Source organism: Chrysochloris asiatica, unplaced genomic scaffold (genome assembly GCF_000296735.1).
Source record: "Chrysochloris asiatica unplaced genomic scaffold, ChrAsi1.0 scaffold00356, whole genome shotgun sequence".
Taxonomy (NCBI): Eukaryota; Metazoa; Chordata; class Mammalia; order Afrosoricida; family Chrysochloridae; genus Chrysochloris; species Chrysochloris asiatica.
In genome coordinates, this window is record NW_006408874.1 from 1,167,471 (window position 1) to 1,188,388 (window position 20,918).

Here is a 20,918-nt window from a genome sequence, read left to right on the forward strand (position 1 = left end):
CAGCCCACCACCTTTTTCTAAGCTGGAGGCTCCCACCTGCATAGACGGGTGCCTCTGAGGACCCCAAATCTGGGAGGACTCAGATGCTCCCCTAAGTACCAGTGCAGCCACAGGACACATCTACTCTGAGTGCTTCCAGGGTCTAGGGGCCAGCTCCAGGCCCACCATGACTGGTGCAGGAAGAGTCATGGGAAGAATGTGGACCTGGGAGCAGCTCCGGGTACTCTTCATCCTACTATGTGGCTCTCCTGTTCCCTTGTGGTCCCAAGTAGCAAGACTGTGGCTTTTTTCTGTTCTAAGAGCACCTGTACCAGTGTAGTAGTTCAGGGCATCTGGAGGGCTGCTGCTCCTCCACCATGCTCCTTCCATCACAGGGTAAGGCTTTAGAGGGACCTTGACTGCTACAAATTGTTGGAGAGCTTTCTAGCTTCTGGAGCCCATGGAGAAGGGTGTGCAGGCCTGTGACCCACGCGTTGATGGTTGTGGACAGTGGTTCACTCTCAGCAAATCTAGGTCTTGCTATGTTGCAGGTGGGCACCATGGTCAGTAGAATTCTCGCACCTAAACCCGGCTTCACCAGCTGTCACAGCTTACCCAGAAGACCCTGACGTACCTAGCTATGCTCCTTCCCTGCCTGCAGCAGTTCCAAAGGAAAGCAGCCCCTCTGGTGCTGCAGGTCAGCCCCATTACTGCCCAGTTCAGTGTCACATGGCTGGATCAGCATGCCATTGTACCTGACTCATTGGACTGCCAGTCTTTTCCTCACCATAGGCCACTATGGGGTCAACATCGACCAGGTCCTACAGCCCTTTCACACTAGAAAGAGCACAGAATGCCCTCCCATCCCCAGGAGCACTTATCTCAGAACAGGTGGGCCTGACCTTGGCTCCTCCTGCCCCTCCCCAACAATGTAGGACTGTCCACTGTATACTCTGTACGGTGGGATGCTGCCACATTTCAGAATGAAAGCCAGGGCCCAGAGGAGTGGGACTGCCAAGGCTGCTGGTGGACACAGTGTCTGAGCTACAATTGGAGTCACTTGTAGTTGCAGCCTCCTGTTACCTTCCCTAATACCTGTCCAGGTGAATCTGGCAACCCTTACTGCTAGATCTTCTTGGGCAGGACAGGTCTCAGCAGTGAGCTGGAAGATCTGGAAGGTCAGCTGCTTAGCCCCCAGGCAGCCTGCTGTCGGGATCTTTGGATTCCTGCACAGGGCAGGTATTCTTTAAGAGAGTGCCACATGGTTTTCAAGCCAGTCCTTCTGAACTCCACAAGGTTTTCAAGGTTCTGCTCTGGGAAGGGGCTTACAGCTGAGTGTGACCCCTGCGGACTGGGCTACTGATGGAAACTCTGCTCTGCCTTGAGTTCTGTGGCCCTGTACTCAGCCTGTTCTTGGCCTAGGTGGAGCTTAGCTTATTCAGGGCCTACAGATCCAGTCCCTAGATGTCTATGGACAACATGGTCATCACAGGGTCAGTGTCCAACTCTGGACCCTTTCTGTGCTTCTGTGGCCAGCTCTTCTGGCTCAGCCTGGTCTCAGGCAGGTGGAGGCCACTGGGTGGGCCTGATGATGGGCTGCCCCTCTGGGACCACAGTCATGGTCCCCGGGTGCAGGAGACTCACCTGGCTCCCCTCTCTCCTATTTCCAGATGGTTGGAGATGCTCATTGTCTACCCCCGGACCAACAAGCAGAACCAGAAGAAGAAACGAAAAGTGGAACCTCCTACACCCCAGGTAGGTGCTGGGTTTGCCAGGTTCCCCTTCAGTGGGCTGGGAGAAAGGGAGAGTGCCCTAGAGGTAATGGGGTTCAGGACTCAGCCTAGAAAGGGGTTGGTGGTAAGGGCAGTCATCCAGGACCCCTTTCCTTGACATCTTGGGGCTACACCCACCTCCTCTGCAGGCACAAGTGTCGGGATGCCTGCTGGAGGTTTTGGGGGCTGTGATGGGGCTTCTAATCAGAAGGCAGGTGCCGACTCGAGGAGAGGGTGAATCAGGAGGAGCTACAGGAGAGAATTTACTGCTTCATTTTCCTCAGAGATGGCCCTGCAAATGGCACCCTGAGGAGAGAGGTGGGGGCCATCCCAGAGCATCCTGGCCAAGTAAGGGGCTCTTAGTAAGGCCCTGCTAGCCACTGGGTTTTGACCATAAGTGGTAAATGCCTAGCAGTGACCTTGACCATAGGAGTCAAGTGTGTGATGACTGGGGTCATGCCACCAGATCCAGTCCTTTCCCCAAAGGCCCTGAGTGTCTGGTCACCCCTCCTCCTCCCTCCTGGGCATTGTCACACTCCTGGGGCCCTGCTGGAGTGACCTCACCTTTCTGACCCTCAGTTTCCTGTTATGTCAAATTGGGGAAGGGGTTGGTATCCAAGTGTCAGTCACTGCAACATGAAAAGGAGGACAAAGCCTGCCAGTATCATTCCTGTTCTCTGTGCCACATTTGCTGTGAACATTCCTCAAATGGAGAGGGCCCTCACTACTCATATCCACAGTCCCCTGTGTGTAGAGATCAGAGTGGGTGGGACCCAGGAGCTGCTCAGGTCTGACTCTCCACTCCTCCACGCTCACTAGAGACTCTCTGCTTTGAATGTCTGCCTCAGGTCACTCTCCTTCTGTCCCTTACCAAGAAGTCCCAGCAGACACTCATGACAGCGTCTCAGGAACAATGTCTGAGTCTGGCAGGCAGTTGGCAAAAATGCAGTCAGTCATTCCTGGAGACTGAAGCTGGGACTCCCGTGGTGCTTCTTGCTGGGAGCATCAGTTAAACACCAGTCCCCCAAAGCTGCCTGGTTTGAGAGAAAAAAAATCTCAGGCAAAATAGCAGCAGGGTTATGTTGCGTTTCCATGGTGACTTGTTGGAAACGGTGTGGGAGCAGAGCGTCTGCTTCCAAATAAGGTAACTCCATGCACAGAGGACATCCTGGAGCAGACCAGGGGTTTGGTGACGGTTTTCCCCCTGTCAGCCCCTCCTATGTGACATCAGCCCCCAAATACTTCTGGCCATGACCATGCTGGCTTTACTGTTTGGTCCCTGAGCCATGGGTCAATAACTGGAGCCAGCATGATTCCAGGCAGAAAGGTCATCCACTTCCCTGAAGGTCTCTTAGACCCAGGAAACTTGGGGCCTTTTAACCCAGCCAAGCCCTCACTCAGCCCTTCCCTGAAACCCTTGTAGAGGCCTCGGGCAGATCCACTACTTCCTCCTGCCTGTTGGCCCCAAGGGCTTCACTTCAAAGGCTATTGTGTCTAACAGCTATGGACGTGTTTCAGGGACCTTTGTCAAGTGAGGTGGGGTTGCTTGTACTCTATCTACTTCAGGGGCCACCCTTGTGAGTCAGTGTTGGGACAATGATGTGGGGACCTCCAGGGAAGTTATGGGGGGATATGGCTTGCACTGGGGTCTGGACCAGCCTCCACCCTGCACCTAATGCTGAGGGCATTTTGGAGCCTGAGAATGGAGGTGTCAGGGCCCTCTGGAGATACTGTCCCTTCTCCGAGGCCCACATGACCCAGGAGAGCTGACAACACCAGCTTAGGACCTGAGACATCTGCTGCTGCTGTAATCTACGATCCTCGACCACTGTCCTCCAGGAACTCAGCTTAGCAGAGGGCTGAGAGTCTCCTTTATAAAACAGACCACAGGGAAGCTGTGGGTCTTGGAGAGTCAGGCCAAATATGTGAAGATCACTACTGTGGGGCCCTCTCTTAGGAGAGAACATGACCATAGTCTTCAGAGGTCATGGGAGTGTAAACCACCTTCAGTGGGAGGCAGGGGCTCCTCACACAGCCCAAAACTAGGAGGGTGCAGGCCCACCGTCTCTAGAGCCTCAGACGCTCCACACTCCTTTCCCTCAGGATACACGAGTAGCTTTGTACCCACTGTTGACATTGACTCTCTGAGGTCTGGCCCAGAAGAGCTCCTTTCTCTGCCCTGTTATGCTCTCAGTAGGAAGGGCTCTTTCTTGGCACCCAAAGCTTAGAAGAGAAGGAAAAGATCACCTGCGTGTCAGCAGGGCAGGATTCATGGAGACCCCAGCAGATACAGAGGCCTGGCATCTCACTAGCCTGCATTCTCCCTCTCTCCTCCAGGCTGGCATTCCCATCTCCCCAGCCTACTGGGCTCTCCATTCTCACTTTTCCTGCCTTTCTTCAGAGGTCATGAGACCAGTCCAGCTCTTGGTATCAGAAGAGTCCTGCTGGTCCAAGTACCCAGCCCTGAGACCCACCCAGGGCCTCCCCTCTTGTTGTTATTAAGTGTTGTCATGTTGTTTCCAACTCATAGCAACCCAATATAGGGTTTCCGAGGTTTTCAATTTTTGCGGGAGTGGTTGGTGGGATTGAACGACTCATCTTGTGATTAGCAGATCAGTGCTTATCGTATGGAGGTCCTGTGCTCCCCCTCCTTCTGTAGGAGTCTTATTTTCCTCTGGGCCAGAGCCCACCCATCTTCACCCAGATAGTGGAGAGGAGCTCTTCTGCTTGGAATTCCATGGGAGTGGCCCTAATACCCAGCAGGCGCTTGTGCTGTCCATAGTCCTGAGTGCTGTAGCCTGGCTGTGCAGAATGGAGCCCCCTGAAAGCCTGGGTGCCCTCCCTACCACAGCGAGGGCACAGTGACTTGGGCACAGGTGCTTTCTGTTCTGCCATGAACACATCTGGGCCTTCCACACACCCGTTCTAAAGGAGCAGAGCATCTTTACCTAGAGCTCTGCCCTTAGCCAGAACACGAGAGCAGCTCTGTTCCCATTGTCCCCATTGGCACCAGCTTGAGAAGTTCCTGTTGGGCTGGGCTGCACCTCAGGGCCATCTTCTCTGGGATGAAGCCTTGTCTTAGGCTGAGTGTTCTAGAGAAACAAAACCAATAGAACTTCGATATACACGTTTAGAGAGAGAGACTTATTAAGGGAATGGCTCACACGGCTGTAGAGACTGACAAGTCCCTAGGTCAGGAATCAGGCTGACAGGGGCTGATGAACCAAGGTTGCCAAAGTCAGACAGCAGGCATAACTCCCAAGAAGCAGAGGTCAGAAGATGAGAGCCAGATGCAGGATCCAAAGCCAGGAAAAAGATAAAGAGCTTTGCCAAGATGACCATTTATATTAGATTCAGGCCACAACCCCAAGGCGATTCCCTTTACACTGTATCAGGGCTGTGACCACCCTACTCCCTGTGCATTAAATTAGGGCTGATCACATTAGACCACATCATGGTGGTGGTGGTGGGGGGGGGGTATGATGTCATTACATAACTGCCAAACCAGAGATTCATGGCCCAGCCGAGTTGACACAGCTGTAACCATCACAAAGTTTTTCACAGTGGGCATTAGGGACAGCGGATGCCTGTAGGGTTTAGAAACATGGACATTTCCAAGGCTTCCAGTCATGTACCTTTGGACCTCGTACCTGGACATGCCCTGCCCTTCCTAAGTATTACCACCAGTCCACCTATCCCCAGAGCTGAGGGAAATAGATGTGTACCCTGGTCACTGTCATATGTAGTGTGGGGCACTGGCAGTCAGCATGGAAGCCTTTCCCCTCATGGGCTCAGCCCCTGCCCCCTTTTCTGGTCTGGACCAACTTAACATCTTTCCCACCCACCCATTCTGTAAAGTGGGTCCCCTCCACTAAGCAGGCATGAAACTGAAGTCCCTGGCTTGGTACAGAGGGCATGTCAGAAGGGGACTGCCCCTGGAGTCCATAGTGACTTGTGCTTTGAGGAAGCATTGCTGCTGGGACAAGAGCTGGCTGTGCTGGAACCTTCTGGAGGTGGTCGTCATTGTTATGTGCATCCCTCAGATTCTCAGAGCCTTGTGAATGCTTTCTGGCAGCTGTGTGAGTGCTTGCTGGGGAGACCTTCAGTCTGTGGGCCAGTCTGCTGGCCGTCTGAGGCAAGCAGGAGGGCAAGCAGAAGCCTGGGTCTATAGGAGGAGCCATCTAGTCTCATTCTGTGAGATGTGGGAGCCATGCAAAGTGAATGAAGGCTCGACCCAGCACAATGCCCCTGTTCTCAAGTTATGGGGCCTGGGCTCCACATTCTTCCAGGATGCCCTCTCCAAAATAGCACTCGTCACTCGTGTGCCCACTCAGCCTACGTGAATTGTGGTAGTCTGGACGCTCCTATCTTTTTGCCTGTGCTATACCTCTGGGCACTGCAGCATCTCCCTAGGGCTGCTGGGTAGATTGGGTGGTAGCATGTTTGCCTGAGCATACTGAATGCATGTGCATGCACACACCATTGTATACACAAACAGTGCTGGCCGAGGACCCAGGCAGAAGTGATCTCCACAAACGAAGTTTGGTCACTGGTATGGGGTGTGAAGGGGAGCATTTGTATATCAGCCCCTTTTATTTCTGGTCAGGGTGCTGAGCTGTGCAGTGCTTTGAGAGGGACCACAGCCACTTAGCCCCTAAGCAGGGCCTGCCTGGGCTGGGCTAGTTCTCAGGCTGAGCAGGTGGCAGGGCCTAGGCATGAAGTAAGGCAACAGAGCAGTTGGACATCAGCCCTGGCCTGGTGTAGGCTATGAATGTTTGGGGTCCAGTTTTCCTGTGTCCTCCCCACAATCCTCCCACAGGACCATAAACAACTCTGTTCACTTGGAACACAGTTCTCATCTGAGTTGCAGAGTCGGATAGAGCCTGTGTGTGTATTCATGTATGTGTATGCACATCTGTGTATGCATGTGTGTGTTTATGTGCATGTGTAGATTTGAGTGGGACGTGTGATTTGCATCTCTTGACTTCTTCCTTCACGTAGTGTCCCAGGATTCCATTTTGGCTCCCTAGGTCTAAGTGGAGGTGGGTGGTTCGAGGGATGCCTGAGCTTGGGTGCTGTGTGAACCCAATCTTTGCATTTACTCTGGGAATATTTTCTCTCTCCTTAAAACCAAACTTATTGCTAGAGTTGGTTCTGACTCATAGAGATCCTAGAGGACAGAATAGAACCGTCCCATCGGGTTTCCAAGGCTGTAAATCTTTATAGAAGCAGGCTACCACATCTCTTTCCTGAAGAGCAGCTGATGGGTTTGAACACCTGTTTGGTTTGCAGCCAAGTGCCTAAACGCCATCAGGGCTCCTTCCTTTGCCCTTACTCCTGTTTTTAATGGCTGGAGGTCTAGGAATGGCGTGGTCTGGACCAGCTCGCTGTGGTTCAGCCATTAGTGCCAAGTTCATGCTTGTGCTTGGTGATAGGGCTCTGAGCAGAAACTCAACGTCTCCTTCTGTACATTCACCAATGTGATACCAAGGCTTAGTAAGACCCGACCCTTTGGGGAGCTGGCTGTGCTTCAGATGTGACAAAGTCACTGCTCCTTCCGAAGGCATTTGACATGCTCAAGCCTTCAGTTTTGCCATTACCTTCATGTCCCCAGATGTGAACACAGGACATCCGGGAGAGAGAGCTGGAAGGATACATGCTGCCATGCTTGGCACAGACAAACATCACCCACCCCTCCCCCCCGCTTCCTTTCAGGAGCCAGGGCCTGCCAAGATGGCTGTCACCAGCAGCAGCAGCAGCATCCCCAGTGCTGAGAAAGTTCCCACCACCAAGTCTACTCTCTGGCAGGAAGAAATGAAGGCCAAGGACCAACCAGATGGAAGCAGCTTGAGTCCAGCCCCAAGTCCAGGCCAGAGCCAGCCTCCAGTTGCCAGCTCCCTACAGGACCCTGGGCTGGAGGGCAGAGAAGGTAGGTGGGGCTGTCGGAGCCTGGCATGCCCAGCCACAAGCCCCTCCCCACCACATACTGAGGCCAGCATTCCACTGCTCAGTGCGTCCCTCAGTCCTGTGGGTAGGAGCTGGCATGGTTCAAGCTCTGATGTGCCCTCTGTACAGGGGTAAGACAGCACCTGGCCTCAGCCATGGATATGAAAATCAAAGATGCTGTATAGTAAGGTTTTGCATGAAGAGACATACTCTACCACTGTGGTTACTTCCCCATTTACATCCTAATCATCCCATTAGGCAGAGCAAGCTCTTGCCTTCTCTCCTAGGGACGTCTGCTCTCCTGACCACGCTCCTGTTAAGCAGAAAACCCAGTCTTCTCACCCTCCATGGGAGGACCCTAGAAGCTCTTGTTCTAAGAGAAACAATATTTAGGAAGTTCTGGTCCGCCTCGTCCCACCCCTGCCTGTCCCGAGCCCCAGGGAAAGCAGAGGGGCAGGGTGCTGGGAGGAAACTTGGGCATCACCAAGCTTTCTTGGCCTTCCACCTTGGAGCTGGCTGAACAGAAGCAATTTCTATCTTAGACTCCTTCACCCCAGAACCAGTGAGGGTGGCTTTTTTCATTTACGTCATGCCCAGGTGACAGTTGGGCTGTAACCTAGCTTGACTCCCCCACCCCTCCCTTTACAGGACACACCCATTTATATCTGACATGCATTCATTGTGACATTCCTGCCAAGTCCATTGCCCTTTCCTCCCCACCTGTCTGAGGACAGATGGAAAGGCCAACTAGATGTGGTAGTTGGTGGGAACATTTCAAACCCATCCAGCAGTTCTTCTAACACTTGTGGTCTTTGACAGTACAAGATGGAGAGGCGGCCTTTCTGGGGTCCAGAACAGGCTTGTTTAAAAACCTTAGTAACCCATGTGGCATCAAGACTGAGCTGACTATGTGTCTCTCCTCCTTCCCCCACACTGCCCTCCATCTTTGTCTTGCAGAAGAGATCACCATGAGCAGTGAGCAGATGGATTGTGGCCGCAAAGTCCGAGTGGAGAGCGGCTACTTCTCCTTGGAGAAGACAAAACAGGACTTGAAGGCTGAAGAGCAGCAGCTGCCCCCACCACTCTCTCCCCCCAGCCCCAGCACCCCCAGCAACAGGTATAGTTACCCTAAATCGCCCTCCCAGGAGCTTGGCCATCCCCTTCCTTCCCCAGGTCTTCGACCCTCCAACCACATGGTCTACAGCATCTCCCTCAACTCCTTGGATGCAGCCAGCCGCCCCCCAGCTCACCTGGACTCTGGCAGCTCTAGGGGGCGGGAAGCAGAGACACTGGGGCACGCCTTTGCCTTTAAAGCCAGCAGGCAGTATGCCGCCCTGGCAGATATCCCTAAGGCCGTCAGGATCAGCCACCGAGAAGCCTTTCAGGTGGAGAGAAGGCGGCTGGAGCATAGGACTCGGGCCCGAAGCCCTGGCAGGGAAGAGGTGGCCCGTCTATTTGGAAACGAGCGGAGGTAAGAAGGGAATTAAAGGGCTGAGCTTATGCACACATGTGCGCGCGCACACACACACACACACACACCTCCTCACTCATACATGCGTCCACAAACTTTTTCTTTTCACACACACACACTCCTCACAAACAAACAATTTTCTTGGCCACATGCTCTCCCTCGCACACATACACACATATACTGTTTTTCTCACACACATACACTGTCTCCTCTCTCACATACACACAGATGTTTTTCTGTCTCTCATATAGACACCCACTCCCTTGTACACTCACAAACACTAACACACTTGTTCTCCTTCTGACTTGCATACCCACTTTCTCCTCTTCATCTCACACTCACAAACTCTCCTTTCTCTCACATACATACCTTCTCTCCCCTGCGCACACACTCTGCATTCCATGCACACATTCACTCACAGTGGTCTTTGCTCACACTCACTCTGGTTCACAACTCTCTTTCACACACAGTGCGCACACCCTTTCTGTGCCTCAAAATCACTCACTTCCTCCTCATCTGCATACTCTCCCTGTGCACATGCACACACTCACACTTTCACATACGAGCACACATCTGCCCCTTTCTTACACACTTGCACTCTTCCTGTCTCTCACAGACAGACTTTTTCTTACACGCTCATACACAGTTTCCCCTCTGTCTGTCACATGCTCCTTCTCCACACACAAGTACATACTCCTCAAGCCTTTCCTAGGGCAGGATATTTATTGTCCCTTTGGGTTCAGAATATGCAGGAGGAGACCTTTCCCTCTTGGCCCTGTACTGTGATCTTACCTGATGTCAGCCACTACTAGCCAGAATGTAGGCTTTCTGAGCAACCTGAGGCTTAGGTCAGGACCAGGTGCTTCCTACAGTGCTTCCAGTATTGAAGCTTCCAGGACTCCACCCGGTCCACCCGGACTCCACCCGGGCCTGTGGGGAGCCCTCTTCCTGGGCTACTTCTAACCTGAGGTGACCACAGAGGTAGGATGAAGACAGATTCTCCCCTACTGTTTCAGCCTAGGAGTGGATATAGGCTCTGAAGGAGATGAAGGCAGGGGACTCACCTACCTAGGAGCAATGGAGGAGCTGGAATAGCATGTAAGTGTGCTGATTTCCAGGGCTCTGTTCATGCCTGAACTTGGCTGGGTGGAAGAAGCTGGCTGGAGCCACAGCTTACTGAGGAGAGCTGGGATTTGAACAGGTGGGCCTAAGGCAGGAACTGAGGTTGTCAGCTGAAAAGAGGAAGTCTGTGCATGTATTCCCATTCTGCTGTTTCCAAGCTCTTTGGAGAGAATTTGGTGCCATTCCTGAGAATCAAAGGGTACAGTATCCCCTTCAAATAGAAGCCTTCACCCTTGGTTTATGAAGTGGTGTTTGCCTCGGGAGCAGGCTTCTTCCACAGACTGTGGGTAGGCTTCCGGAGCTCCATGAACCCTTGAAACTCTGTATCTACACGTACGTTTCTTTGGAAGAGGGATAATGCCCTAGTTTTTATTAGGTTTGCAAAGAAGTTCACTGATTAAGCCACCACTGGTCTGTCAGTTTGGCTTACTGTGGTGGCTTGTATGTTGCTGTGATTCTGGAAACTATGCCACCAGTATTTTAAATACCAGTAGGGTCACCCATGGCGGACAGGTTTCAGCTGAGCTTCCAGAAAATAAGACCAGTAAGAAGGAGAGACAGACTACTCGCAAATATTTAGTCACTGAAAACCTTATAAATAGCAGAGGAGCACTGTCAGATAGCACAAGAATAACCCATATGGCATCAGGATGTTCAATATTGAATATTGAAAAATGATGAAGACCACCAGAGTGTTGTCAGATACAGTACTGGAAAATGAGCCTCTCAAGTTGGAAAGCACTCAAAGTCCGACTAGGGAAGACCTGCCTTCTGATGACACGAATGGAGTAGAACTTTCGAGATCTTCATTTGTTGATGGGACACAACTCAAAATGAGGAGAAACAGCTGTAAATATCCATTAGTGATAGGAACATGAAATGAACGAAGAATGAATGTAGGAAAATTGAAAATTGTCAAAAATGAAATGGAATGAGTAAACATTGATGTCTTAGACATCAGTGAGTTGAAATGCAATGGTATTGACCATTTTGAATTGGACAGTCACATGGTTTACTGTGCTGGGAATGACAAATTAAAGAGGAATGGAGTCTCATTCATCATCAGAAAAGAACATTTCAAGATGTATCTTGAAGTACAACACTGCCTGAGATAAGATAATATCCCTATACCTACAAGGAAGTCCAGTTAATACAACTGCTACTAAAATTTACTAACCAACCACTAAAGCCAGTGATGATGAAATTCAAGAATTCCGCCAACTTCTTCAGTCTGAAATTGATCAAACCTGCAATCAAGATGTACTGACCATTGCTGGTGATTGGAAGGCTAAGATTGGGAACAAAGAAGAACTATCAGTAGTTGAAAACTATGACTTTGGTGGTAATAGAAGGGGTGCTGGAGATCGCGTAATAGAATATTGCAGGATTTCTTCACTGCAAATAGCTTTTTTAAACAATAAAAAAGATGACTTCATACATGTGGACATCACCAGATGAAATACACAAAAATCAAATGGACTACATCTGTGGAAAGAGATGGTGGAAAGTCTTCATATCATCAGCCAAAACAAGGCCAGGGGCAGACTGTAAAAGAAACCATCAATTGCTCACATACAAGTTCAGACTGGAGCTGAAGAATATCAAAACAAGTCCACGAGAGCCAAAAGACGCTAAACATATCACACCTGAAGTTAGAAATCAGCTCAAGAACAGATTTGATTTGTTAGACACTAATGACTGAAGACCAGAAGAGTTGTGGGATGACATCAAGAACATCATACAGGAAGAAAGCAAAAGGTCATTAAGAAGACAAGAACAAAGGAGAAGACCAAAATGGATGTCATAAGAGACTCTGAAACTTGCTCTCCAATGTAGAGATGCTAAAGCAAATGGAAAAAATGAAGAGGGTAAAAGAGCTAAACAGGAATTTTCAAAGGGCAGCTCGAGAAGATAAAGTCAAATATTACAATGATATATGCAAAGACCTGGAATTAGAAAACTAAAAGAGAACACGCTCAGCATTTCTCAAGCTGAGGCAACTAAAGAAAAGATTGAAACCTTGACTTGAAGTATTGAAGGATTCTGTGTGCAGAATGGAGTCTTCATGTGGTGCTGTAGGGTAAGTATTCAACCATCAAGTCGGTTTGAACTGCAAGGTCAGTGGTTCAAACTCACCAGTCACTCCTCAGAAACCCTGTGCATGGTAGCTGAGAGTTGGAACCTACTCGATGGCAACAATACCATATGGGCAAAATATTGAATGCTGCAAAAAACTTCAAAAAAAGATGGAAGGAATACACAGTCACTGTACCAAAAAGAAATAGTCAATGTTCAGCCATTTCAAGAGGTAGCGTATGATCAAGAGCCAGTGATCCTAAAGATACACTGAAGGCATTGACAAAGAACAAGGCTCCGGGAACTGATGGAATACAAATTGAAATCTTTCAACAAACTCATGCAGCAATGGAGGCACTCACTCTTCTGTGCTAAGAAATTTGGATACAGCTACCTGGCCAACTGATTGGAAAAGATCCATATTTGTGCCCATTCCAAAGAGAAGTGACCCAGTGGAATGTGGAAATCACTGGACGATGTCATTAATGTCATATGCAAGTAAAATTTTGCTGGAGATAATTTTTAAATGACTGCAACAGTACATTAACAGGGAACTGCCAGAGGTTCAAATTTAATTGAGATATGTGGAATGAGGGATATCATTGCTGGTATCAGATGACTCTTGGCTGAAAGCAAAGAGTACCAGAACGATACCTGTGCTTTATTGACAACACAAAACAAAGCCTTTCAGTTGTGTGGATCATGACAAGCTGTGGTCAACTTTGTGGGAAATAACTATTCCAGAATACTTAATTGTGCTCATGAGGAACCTGCCCATAGACCAAGAGGCAGTCGTTAGAACAGAACAAGGGAAGACTAAATGGTTTAAAATTTGGAAAGGTGTGCGCCAAGGTTGTATTCTTTTGCCATACTTAGTCATTCTGTATTCTGAGCAAATAATCTGAGAATCTGGATTATATGAAGAAGAGTGTGGCATCAGGATTGGAAGAAGACTCATTAACAATCTGCGATATGCAGATGATACAATCCCTGCTTGCTGAAAGCAAAGAGGACTTAAAATACTTACTGATGAAGACCAAAGAACACATTCTTCAGTATGGATTGCACCTCAATGTAAAGAAAAAAAAAAAATCATCACCACTGGACCAATAAATAACTTCATGATAAATGGAGGAAAGATAGGCTTTGTCAAAGACTTCATTTTGTTTGGATCAACCATCAACACTCATGGAAGCAGCAGTCAAGAAATCAAACAACAACATACTACATTAGGTATATCTGCTTCACAAGACCTCTTTAGAGTATAGAAGAGCAGAGATGATAGTTTGAGTACTAAGGTGTGCCTAACTCAAGCCATGGTATTTTCAGTAGTCTCCTATGCATGGATGTTCATTGGACAATGAATAATGAAGACTGTAGAAGAATTGATGCATTTGAGTCAGGTGTTGGAGGAGAATGTTTAAAATACCATGGAGTGCCAAAAGAACAAATCTGTTCCAGAAGAAGTACAGCCAGAATGCTCCTTAAAAGTCAGGATGAGCAGACTTCGTCTGTTATACTTCTGACATATTATCAGGTAGGACCATTTCCTGGAGAAGGACATCATGCTTGGTAAAGTGGAGGATCAGCAAAAAAGAGAGAGATCTCTAATGAGATGGATTGGCACAGTGGCAGTAGCAATGGGCTCAAGCATAGCAATGATTGTGATGTTGGCGCAAGACAGGGCAATGTTTGTTCTGTTGTGCGTAAGGTTGCTATGAGTCAATACCGACTTAGACGGCACCTAACAACAGCAACAACAAAGAAGTTTACTAACCATAAAGGATGCTCAGGCCTCAGCTCTAGACATCTTCCCAGCATGCTCTGCAGCTTCAGTTTGAAACCAGTGCAGACAGTGTAGGCTGTCAGGAGCAGAAGGGATGGCAGTGGGACACTGTGCCCTTCAGAAGCAGGCTGGTTAGCCGACATTTCTGCCCTGCTCCTGTTCTCTTTAATCTCTCTGTTAGTCCATAGGTCATTCAGTCTTTAAGACACAGATGGAAAGGGCAAGCATGCGGTGATCTAGTTTTGGTTTATATACAAGTCCACAGAGGTCCAGAACATGGTCATACACCCAAGTTATTGGTCTTGAAGGGAGGGGAAAGCAGAATGTGCTTCATTCCTGGGGAGAGGGACCGGAAGCTGTGTGCCCCAAGGGTCTGGGAAGCCCTGTGTGAGCCCTGACCCATCTGCACAGCTCCTCGTCACCCTGAATGGCATCTGGAATTACCACCCACATTTTAGAGATAGTGGCTGCAGAGCCCAGTGGGTGACTCTGGAGCTTTCATGTAGGTGGTATTGGTCAGTCCTAGGCAGACTCTTGTTTGGAAGTTCCTGGTGCAGTGAAGCAGACTGGGATGGGGAGCTGGCAGGGGCTGTGTGCTGTTGAATCTCTCCGGTGGCCTTGCCATGTCCATGTCCTGGGTTAGTGTTCCACCAACAAATTAACATCCAACACATGCCTGTTTAGCTTGGCTGCTTCTCAGAGGCATCTCTTTTGAATTGGTCCTTCTAGTGGCTTGAGATAGATGGAAATCTTGGACTTTGCTCTCTGCATGCTCTTTGCCACCCTGGTTTGGATTTTGTAACTGGGATTGCCACTTTTGGAACTCAGCAGCTCTGTACTAACTCTGTCATGCCACTTTATGACTAACCCTGATAACTTCTCATTGGGCTACTGTCCTGTTCATTAGAGCAAACTCTTCGGATTGGCTTAGCTAAATGGTCCAAGAGCTGGGCTGCTGAGACACACAGAGCCCTGCTCATTGGACGTGACAGGTCTCTGTCATTGCATCTCAGTCATTGTTGATGGCTGGGTGTGGGCAAGCCATTGTCCTGGTGGAGCTATGTGTACCTGGCAGGCAGCACCAGGGTGGGGCCTTGGCTGTTGCACTTAGGGAAGCCAGCTAGTAACTCCCTCCTGACAACATACTATGGACTTGCTAGACAGACTACTTCCTGTACAGAGACGTTGTTGCTAATGCCCTCCACTCTCCTCCCTCTCTGCAGCTCTGAAGCATGTGCCTCACCTCACTGTGCCTTGCTGCTTTCCTGAACGCCACTGTTGGGTTCATACAAAGGCCTTTCAGTTCGCTGGAGTTTACACATCTCACCAAGTGATTCAGGATGTGTCCAACCAGCTAAAGCATCTGCCAGAACTTTTACCTGGCCCAGGAACTCTCTCGCAGCTTCTTTAGCTTCCTGTACCCTCTCATCCTCTGGCTTCTTTCACTGCCCCTGCTGCCACACCTCACCACTGATTGGTTGTTTGCTTTAGGCACTGACCCTCCACTTCCCTAGTAGTCAGCCCTTGGGAGTTTTGCCTTCCTTGATGAAGATGTTTGCTAACACTGACCCTCCTTGAGAAAAAACTGGTCTCTTGGAGATCTGAGGATCCGAGCCTATTCCCTCTTCATCTTCCCATTAGTTTTCACTCTGATGGCTCATGGGCCTTCACTCCGAATCCTTAAGTCTCGCCACTCATTTAGAATTCGAGGAGGTGCCCCTGTGCTGCCAAGTGCAGGAAGATGCTTGCTGTGGGTGCTTGTGCTGCCCCCCAGGTGTCCCTTGGAAAGCAAGCCTCTGTCTGATGAGGGGCTGGAGTCCCCAGCCCTTGGGAGGTCAGAGGACACCAGTGTGAGACTGGGCACCTTGCAGCCCCCACTGCCCAGGGGAGATCGCTGCCCAGGACCATCATGTGATTGGTGGTGGTGCCCCTCATCCGCCATCACCTCAGGTTTTTGTTCCTTTAATTCTCTGGATAATTTTGGTTTGCCATTATTTGATTTTTAAAAACAATTCTTTCTCTGAGTATTCATTTTTCAGCCTTATTTTCTTCCAGGTCTTGTCCCTCTCCACCTCCTCCTGCTGTGTCGCTGTGACGTTACTCGTCCTTCCTCCGCCTGCTTCGCTCCCATCTCAGCTCCGTCTCCAGCAGTAGACAACCCGATGATGCCGCCAGCCTTTTCACATGAAATCAACCTGCTTTTTTTGTTTCATTTAAATTTGGTTTTGGTTCTTTTCACTATTGGCAGAAACAGTGTTAATTCATGGCCTTTTTCTTGCTAAATTTTGAATGCCCGGGGTGGGGACTGCATAATGATCCTTTGATGAACGGCAGTGGGAACTGAAGCTGTTTCCCCTTTGAAGGTGGTGGTGGTCTCTTGACTCTCGGTGTGGTCAGGAGAGGGTGCTGGGTAACCAGCTGTGCAATACTGATGTATGACCACATCAGCCTCTGGGGCAGGGGCAAGAAGAGATGGGCGGGGATGAGGGGGGGTGGCCTCATCCTTCAGCAATAAGGGGGCAGAAGGTCTCAGAGGTGGACCAACCATGGTGTGCCCTGGAAGCCTACTTGGGGCTGTTTTGCAGAGAGGTTCATCCGGGACAACAGGGTGAGGATGTCGGTAAAGGAGTGTCTGCTCGACTCTAGGTCAGACCTACATGGGAACTGGAGAAACCCTATCTGTGTCGGCAGCCTCTGTGTCTTCTCCTACAGGAGGTCCCAGGTAATTGAAAAGTTCGAGGCTTTGGACATTGAGAAGGCAGAGCACATGGAGACCAATGCACTAGCTGGGCCAATGCCAGCCAGCGATACTCGCCAGGGCCGCAGTGAGAAGCGGGTGTTCCCCAGGAAGCGGGTAAGCTCTCAGGGTTTCATGGTGATGTTCAAGGCATGGTCATTATGTTCTCTGGAGACCATCCTATTACTCCAACCCCCTCCAGGCCCACCTTGGGGTGATCTGCCTCTCCCACTTCTGGTAGACTCTCTCAAGGTCTCCTAATTGCTGTTCTGTTCTGATCTTCTCAAGTGAGCCTCTGGAGGGCAGGCCAGGGATGATCTTATGCATCTTCATGCCACAACTTCATCTATTTTTGCAGAAGGATATCCTAATGAGGTTTATATCCCAAGTTTATATTCCTAATGAGGTTTATTTCTAGAATCTTCTCTTCCTCTCTGAAGTGGCCCCAGCAAAAAGGCTGAAAACAACTCCTTCCTTCCTCTTTCTTTTGAGGGGCAGTCATACCCCATTTCTCTACTCACAAAGGAGAGTCAGCTTTTCTGCCCATCTTTTGGGCAGCCCACCCTCTGCTACAGCTGCTTTTTCTTCTCCTTCCCATGGTATCTCTCTTTCTTGTGCAGGGTACTAACATACAGTAGACAGGTAGCCTCCGCCTGGCTCTGCAGCTAGCCACTCACATCCTTGTGTGTTTACTGCAGCAAGCCAGAGTTGATCCTTCTGAAGCACTGAGAAGCTAAGGGGTGGGGGTGGGGTGGCCATGGGGACCAGGGGAGTGATGGGATGTCAGAACCCCACGGAGTGTAGTGGAGAGACACTGCCAGAGTCCAGGGCTCAGATCCTCATGCTAGTTTTGCTACACGTTTGCTCTGTGAGGCTGGACAGATCATCTTTTCATTCTCTGGGCACCTTGTGGGGCCTCCAACCTAGACAAGTGCTGGCCAAACTGCAGTAGGCCCCTCAGCCTTGGGTCAGATGTCCCCCAGGTTTGGGCTACATTGACCAGCGCTGCTCTCTGCCATAGGACCTCACCGCCGAAGTCCATACAGCCCCGCTCCTAGATGCACCAGCTCCCCCTCTGTCTCCACAGCGAAGAGCCAAGTCACTGGACAGGAGGTCCACGGAGCCCTCCATGACGGTGAGCCCAGTCAGTAGCTGTGCACCAGACCCTTGGACCTGTTCTCCTGCCTCTCTGCCCTCTGGCCCTGTCTGTTTCTGTCTGTGCTCCAAGTGCCACTTCTCTTAGCCACTAACTCATGGGACTCAGAAGCAGACCCTAGAGTGGCCCCACTGCTTTTCCTTCTTCTGGGCCTACCATATAGGACCAATAGCGGTATCCTGAGCTCTGAGTGGATGTCCTGTGAGGAATGCCACCTCAGCCACTACAGGAGAATCCTGACTTCAACTTAGGGCAATAGCAGGGAGACTCTGCTGGATTTTGTGCTGTTTGGAGGCAAGAACCGATATATATACTGGGAGCTTTCGTGCCATAGGCAGGAAAGCAGGTCTCTGCTTCAGGTTTCACTGGTTCCGGATATGGACTCTTCCTCATGTATCAGGCAGAACATGGTCAGATGGAAAATTCCAGGGAGAATGGGACAAGGTAGCCGAAGCCTAGGACACAGCCCCACTTCCTCAGGGAAAGCCTGTTCTCTCCTGGGGTCCATTGACTACACTCCCCGCCTCCTGTTTGTTTCCTACACCATGGTACACCATGGCCTCCAGCCAGCCAGGGGCCTGGGACTCCCAGCTGCCACAGGTTTTACAGGGCCACAGAGCTGGAGCAAGGAAGGTTTCCTACTGGGAGGACGTTTGGTTTTTCCTTTGGTCTGAGTTTCATGCAAGTGTTTGCAGCAGAGGGCCCAAGAACACTGTTGCTACTTGTTATCCTGCCTTTCCTTATCTGTTCTCTCCAATTCCCTTCCTGTCCTTTGATGTCAAAGCTAGTGTTTGATGAAGATGGTACTAGAAAAAGCAGAAAGTACCTGAAGGCAGAGGAGTGCTGGCCTGTCTCGTGGGACAGATGGCTAGTGCCAGGTGCCGTGCAAGTGAACAACCAGTTATTCCCCCCCACCCCCACCCCCGTGGTTGCACCTTGGGCCAAGTCTGCACATCTGGGAGTGCAAGGTAGGCAGGGCGGAGGCAGCACATCATTGTTCTCTTGATGATGCTGCTCTTTCTCTTTTTTTCTTTTTCAAATCATTTTATTATGATTTGAGTGAAAGTTTACAGAATAACTTAGTTTTCTACTCAACAGTTGATGCCCATTTTGCTTCATGATGTTGGTTGCAGTCCCTACAATGTAACAGCACTCTTCCCACTTCCTCTCTAGGGTCCCTGTTCCCATTCACCCATCTGTATCTTACCTGACTTTTCCTGCCGTCTGAACACGTGTTTTGGGGCACATCATGCCCGTTTGGTCTCGTAAGACTGACTGCTCTGAGGCACGTGTTCCTCAAGGGTGCTACTGCTCACTTTGTAGGCCAGGCTATTGTTTGGCTGAAACGTGGTCTCCAGGAGTAGGTTCAGTTCCAGACTGGAAGGGTGTCTAAGGACCACAGTCTCATGGGCTCCACCTGTCTCCATCAGAACTGCAAGTTTAGTGTTTTTTAATTTTTTAATTTTGTCCTATATTTTTCTCCCACTCTGTCCAGGACTTATATTGTGATCCTGATCAGAGAGGTCGGTAGCAGTAGCCAGGCACCATCTAGTCATTGGTAATGCTAGTGGGGCAGGGGCATGGAATGCTACCACTTCCCACATGCTGGCACAGTCTCTGCCACTCCAGTTCTGCTCTCGGTCTTCTGTGGCTTCTGCAAGAGAGCTTTGGGCTCTCCCTCCACACACCTTTTGAGTGACCCCTTCATTTACGCTACTTGGTGAATTCTGTCCCCCTGAGCCCCACTCTTCTTGGCCTCTAGTGTGTCATATTCACACCAGCAACCCTCAACAAGGTGTTTCTTTGAAAGCAGCTGTGGCCACTGCTGTCCACGCCTTTCCCTCAAGACACATGTGTTGAGGACACATCCGGTGGCTAAGGCCTCCTTCCTAGTGCCCCCCTTCTCTGTGCCCTCTTAGATGTCCCTTTGCTACAACCTGAGCACTATGATGCTTTCCTCTGAACAGTTCATTTTTCTTTCATCCTTAGCCCGACCTGCTGAATTTCAAGAAAGGCTGGCTGACCAAACAGTATGAGGACGGCCAGGTGAGTGTGGGGTAGCTGGGGTTGCCCCAAGGATACCTCCTCCTAGAACATCTCTCTGAAAACAGGGCTTTGTCTACTGCTGTGTGTCATGTGGCAAGGATTGTGACCAAGACACCACTCCTTAAATAGTGGAGGTTTTCAGTCCCAGGCCCCATTTCTGCAATGAGAGGGGCTCTGAGAAGCTCCAGGACAGGATCTCTACTTTCAGTTCTAAGCAACATCCTATAACTTTAACCCCCAAAATTGGCAGTCAGTCTGGGATGGTCTCCTTTTTTAAAAAATTAATGTTTTGTTGTGAATTCTGTGATAATTCACATGGGAAAACATTAGTTTTACATTCATCCTTTTCGTATATCGTTTCATTGCCATGGTTACAATTCCCTCCATGCATCATCAACAAACCAAAGGGTATGCACTACAAGCCTGCCCCCCAGTCATCAGCACACAGTCCCTCTCCCTCTCTGAGTCTAAAGTCCCCAGCTGCTCCAGCTCTCCACATCATTGTCTCTGCCTCCATCTCAGGCATCACTGCTTCTCTGGGTAGGGTCCCGCTCACCGCTCTTCTCTCTTAATGGTCCCAGGGACCTCCGCTCCTAGACTGAAAAGATAATCACTCCCCTCCTTGCTACAAAACATCTACCTTTACATTTCCATCCCTCACAAGCAGTCCTGATAACAATTATTCACTATTGTATCACAAGAGACCCATCCACATTTCATTTCATCAGCTCTGCCTAGACAGATTGAATACTACTCAGTGGAGATTTTACCTTCCTTCATGCCCTCTGAATCTAGGTTCCATCTTGAAAGCTTATAAGCCAGTCACT

General features: G+C 49.9%; 1 protein-coding gene across 1 annotated transcript in view; it reads left to right on the forward strand.

The window, feature by feature from the left end:
- The window catches only part of MPRIP (myosin phosphatase Rho interacting protein), a 250,666-nt gene that overhangs the window by 200,941 nt on the left and 28,807 nt on the right, over positions 1-20,918 (forward strand). The window contains exons 5-10 of the mRNA XM_006876142.1: positions 1,650-1,734; positions 7,467-7,680; positions 8,655-8,814; positions 16,865-17,006; positions 17,911-18,024; positions 20,035-20,091. Of these exons, the coding sequence (XP_006876204.1) occupies positions 1,650-1,734; positions 7,467-7,680; positions 8,655-8,814; positions 16,865-17,006; positions 17,911-18,024; positions 20,035-20,091 (772 nt within the window). The remainder of the gene's footprint in view (positions 1-1,649; positions 1,735-7,466; positions 7,681-8,654; positions 8,815-16,864; positions 17,007-17,910; positions 18,025-20,034; positions 20,092-20,918) is intronic.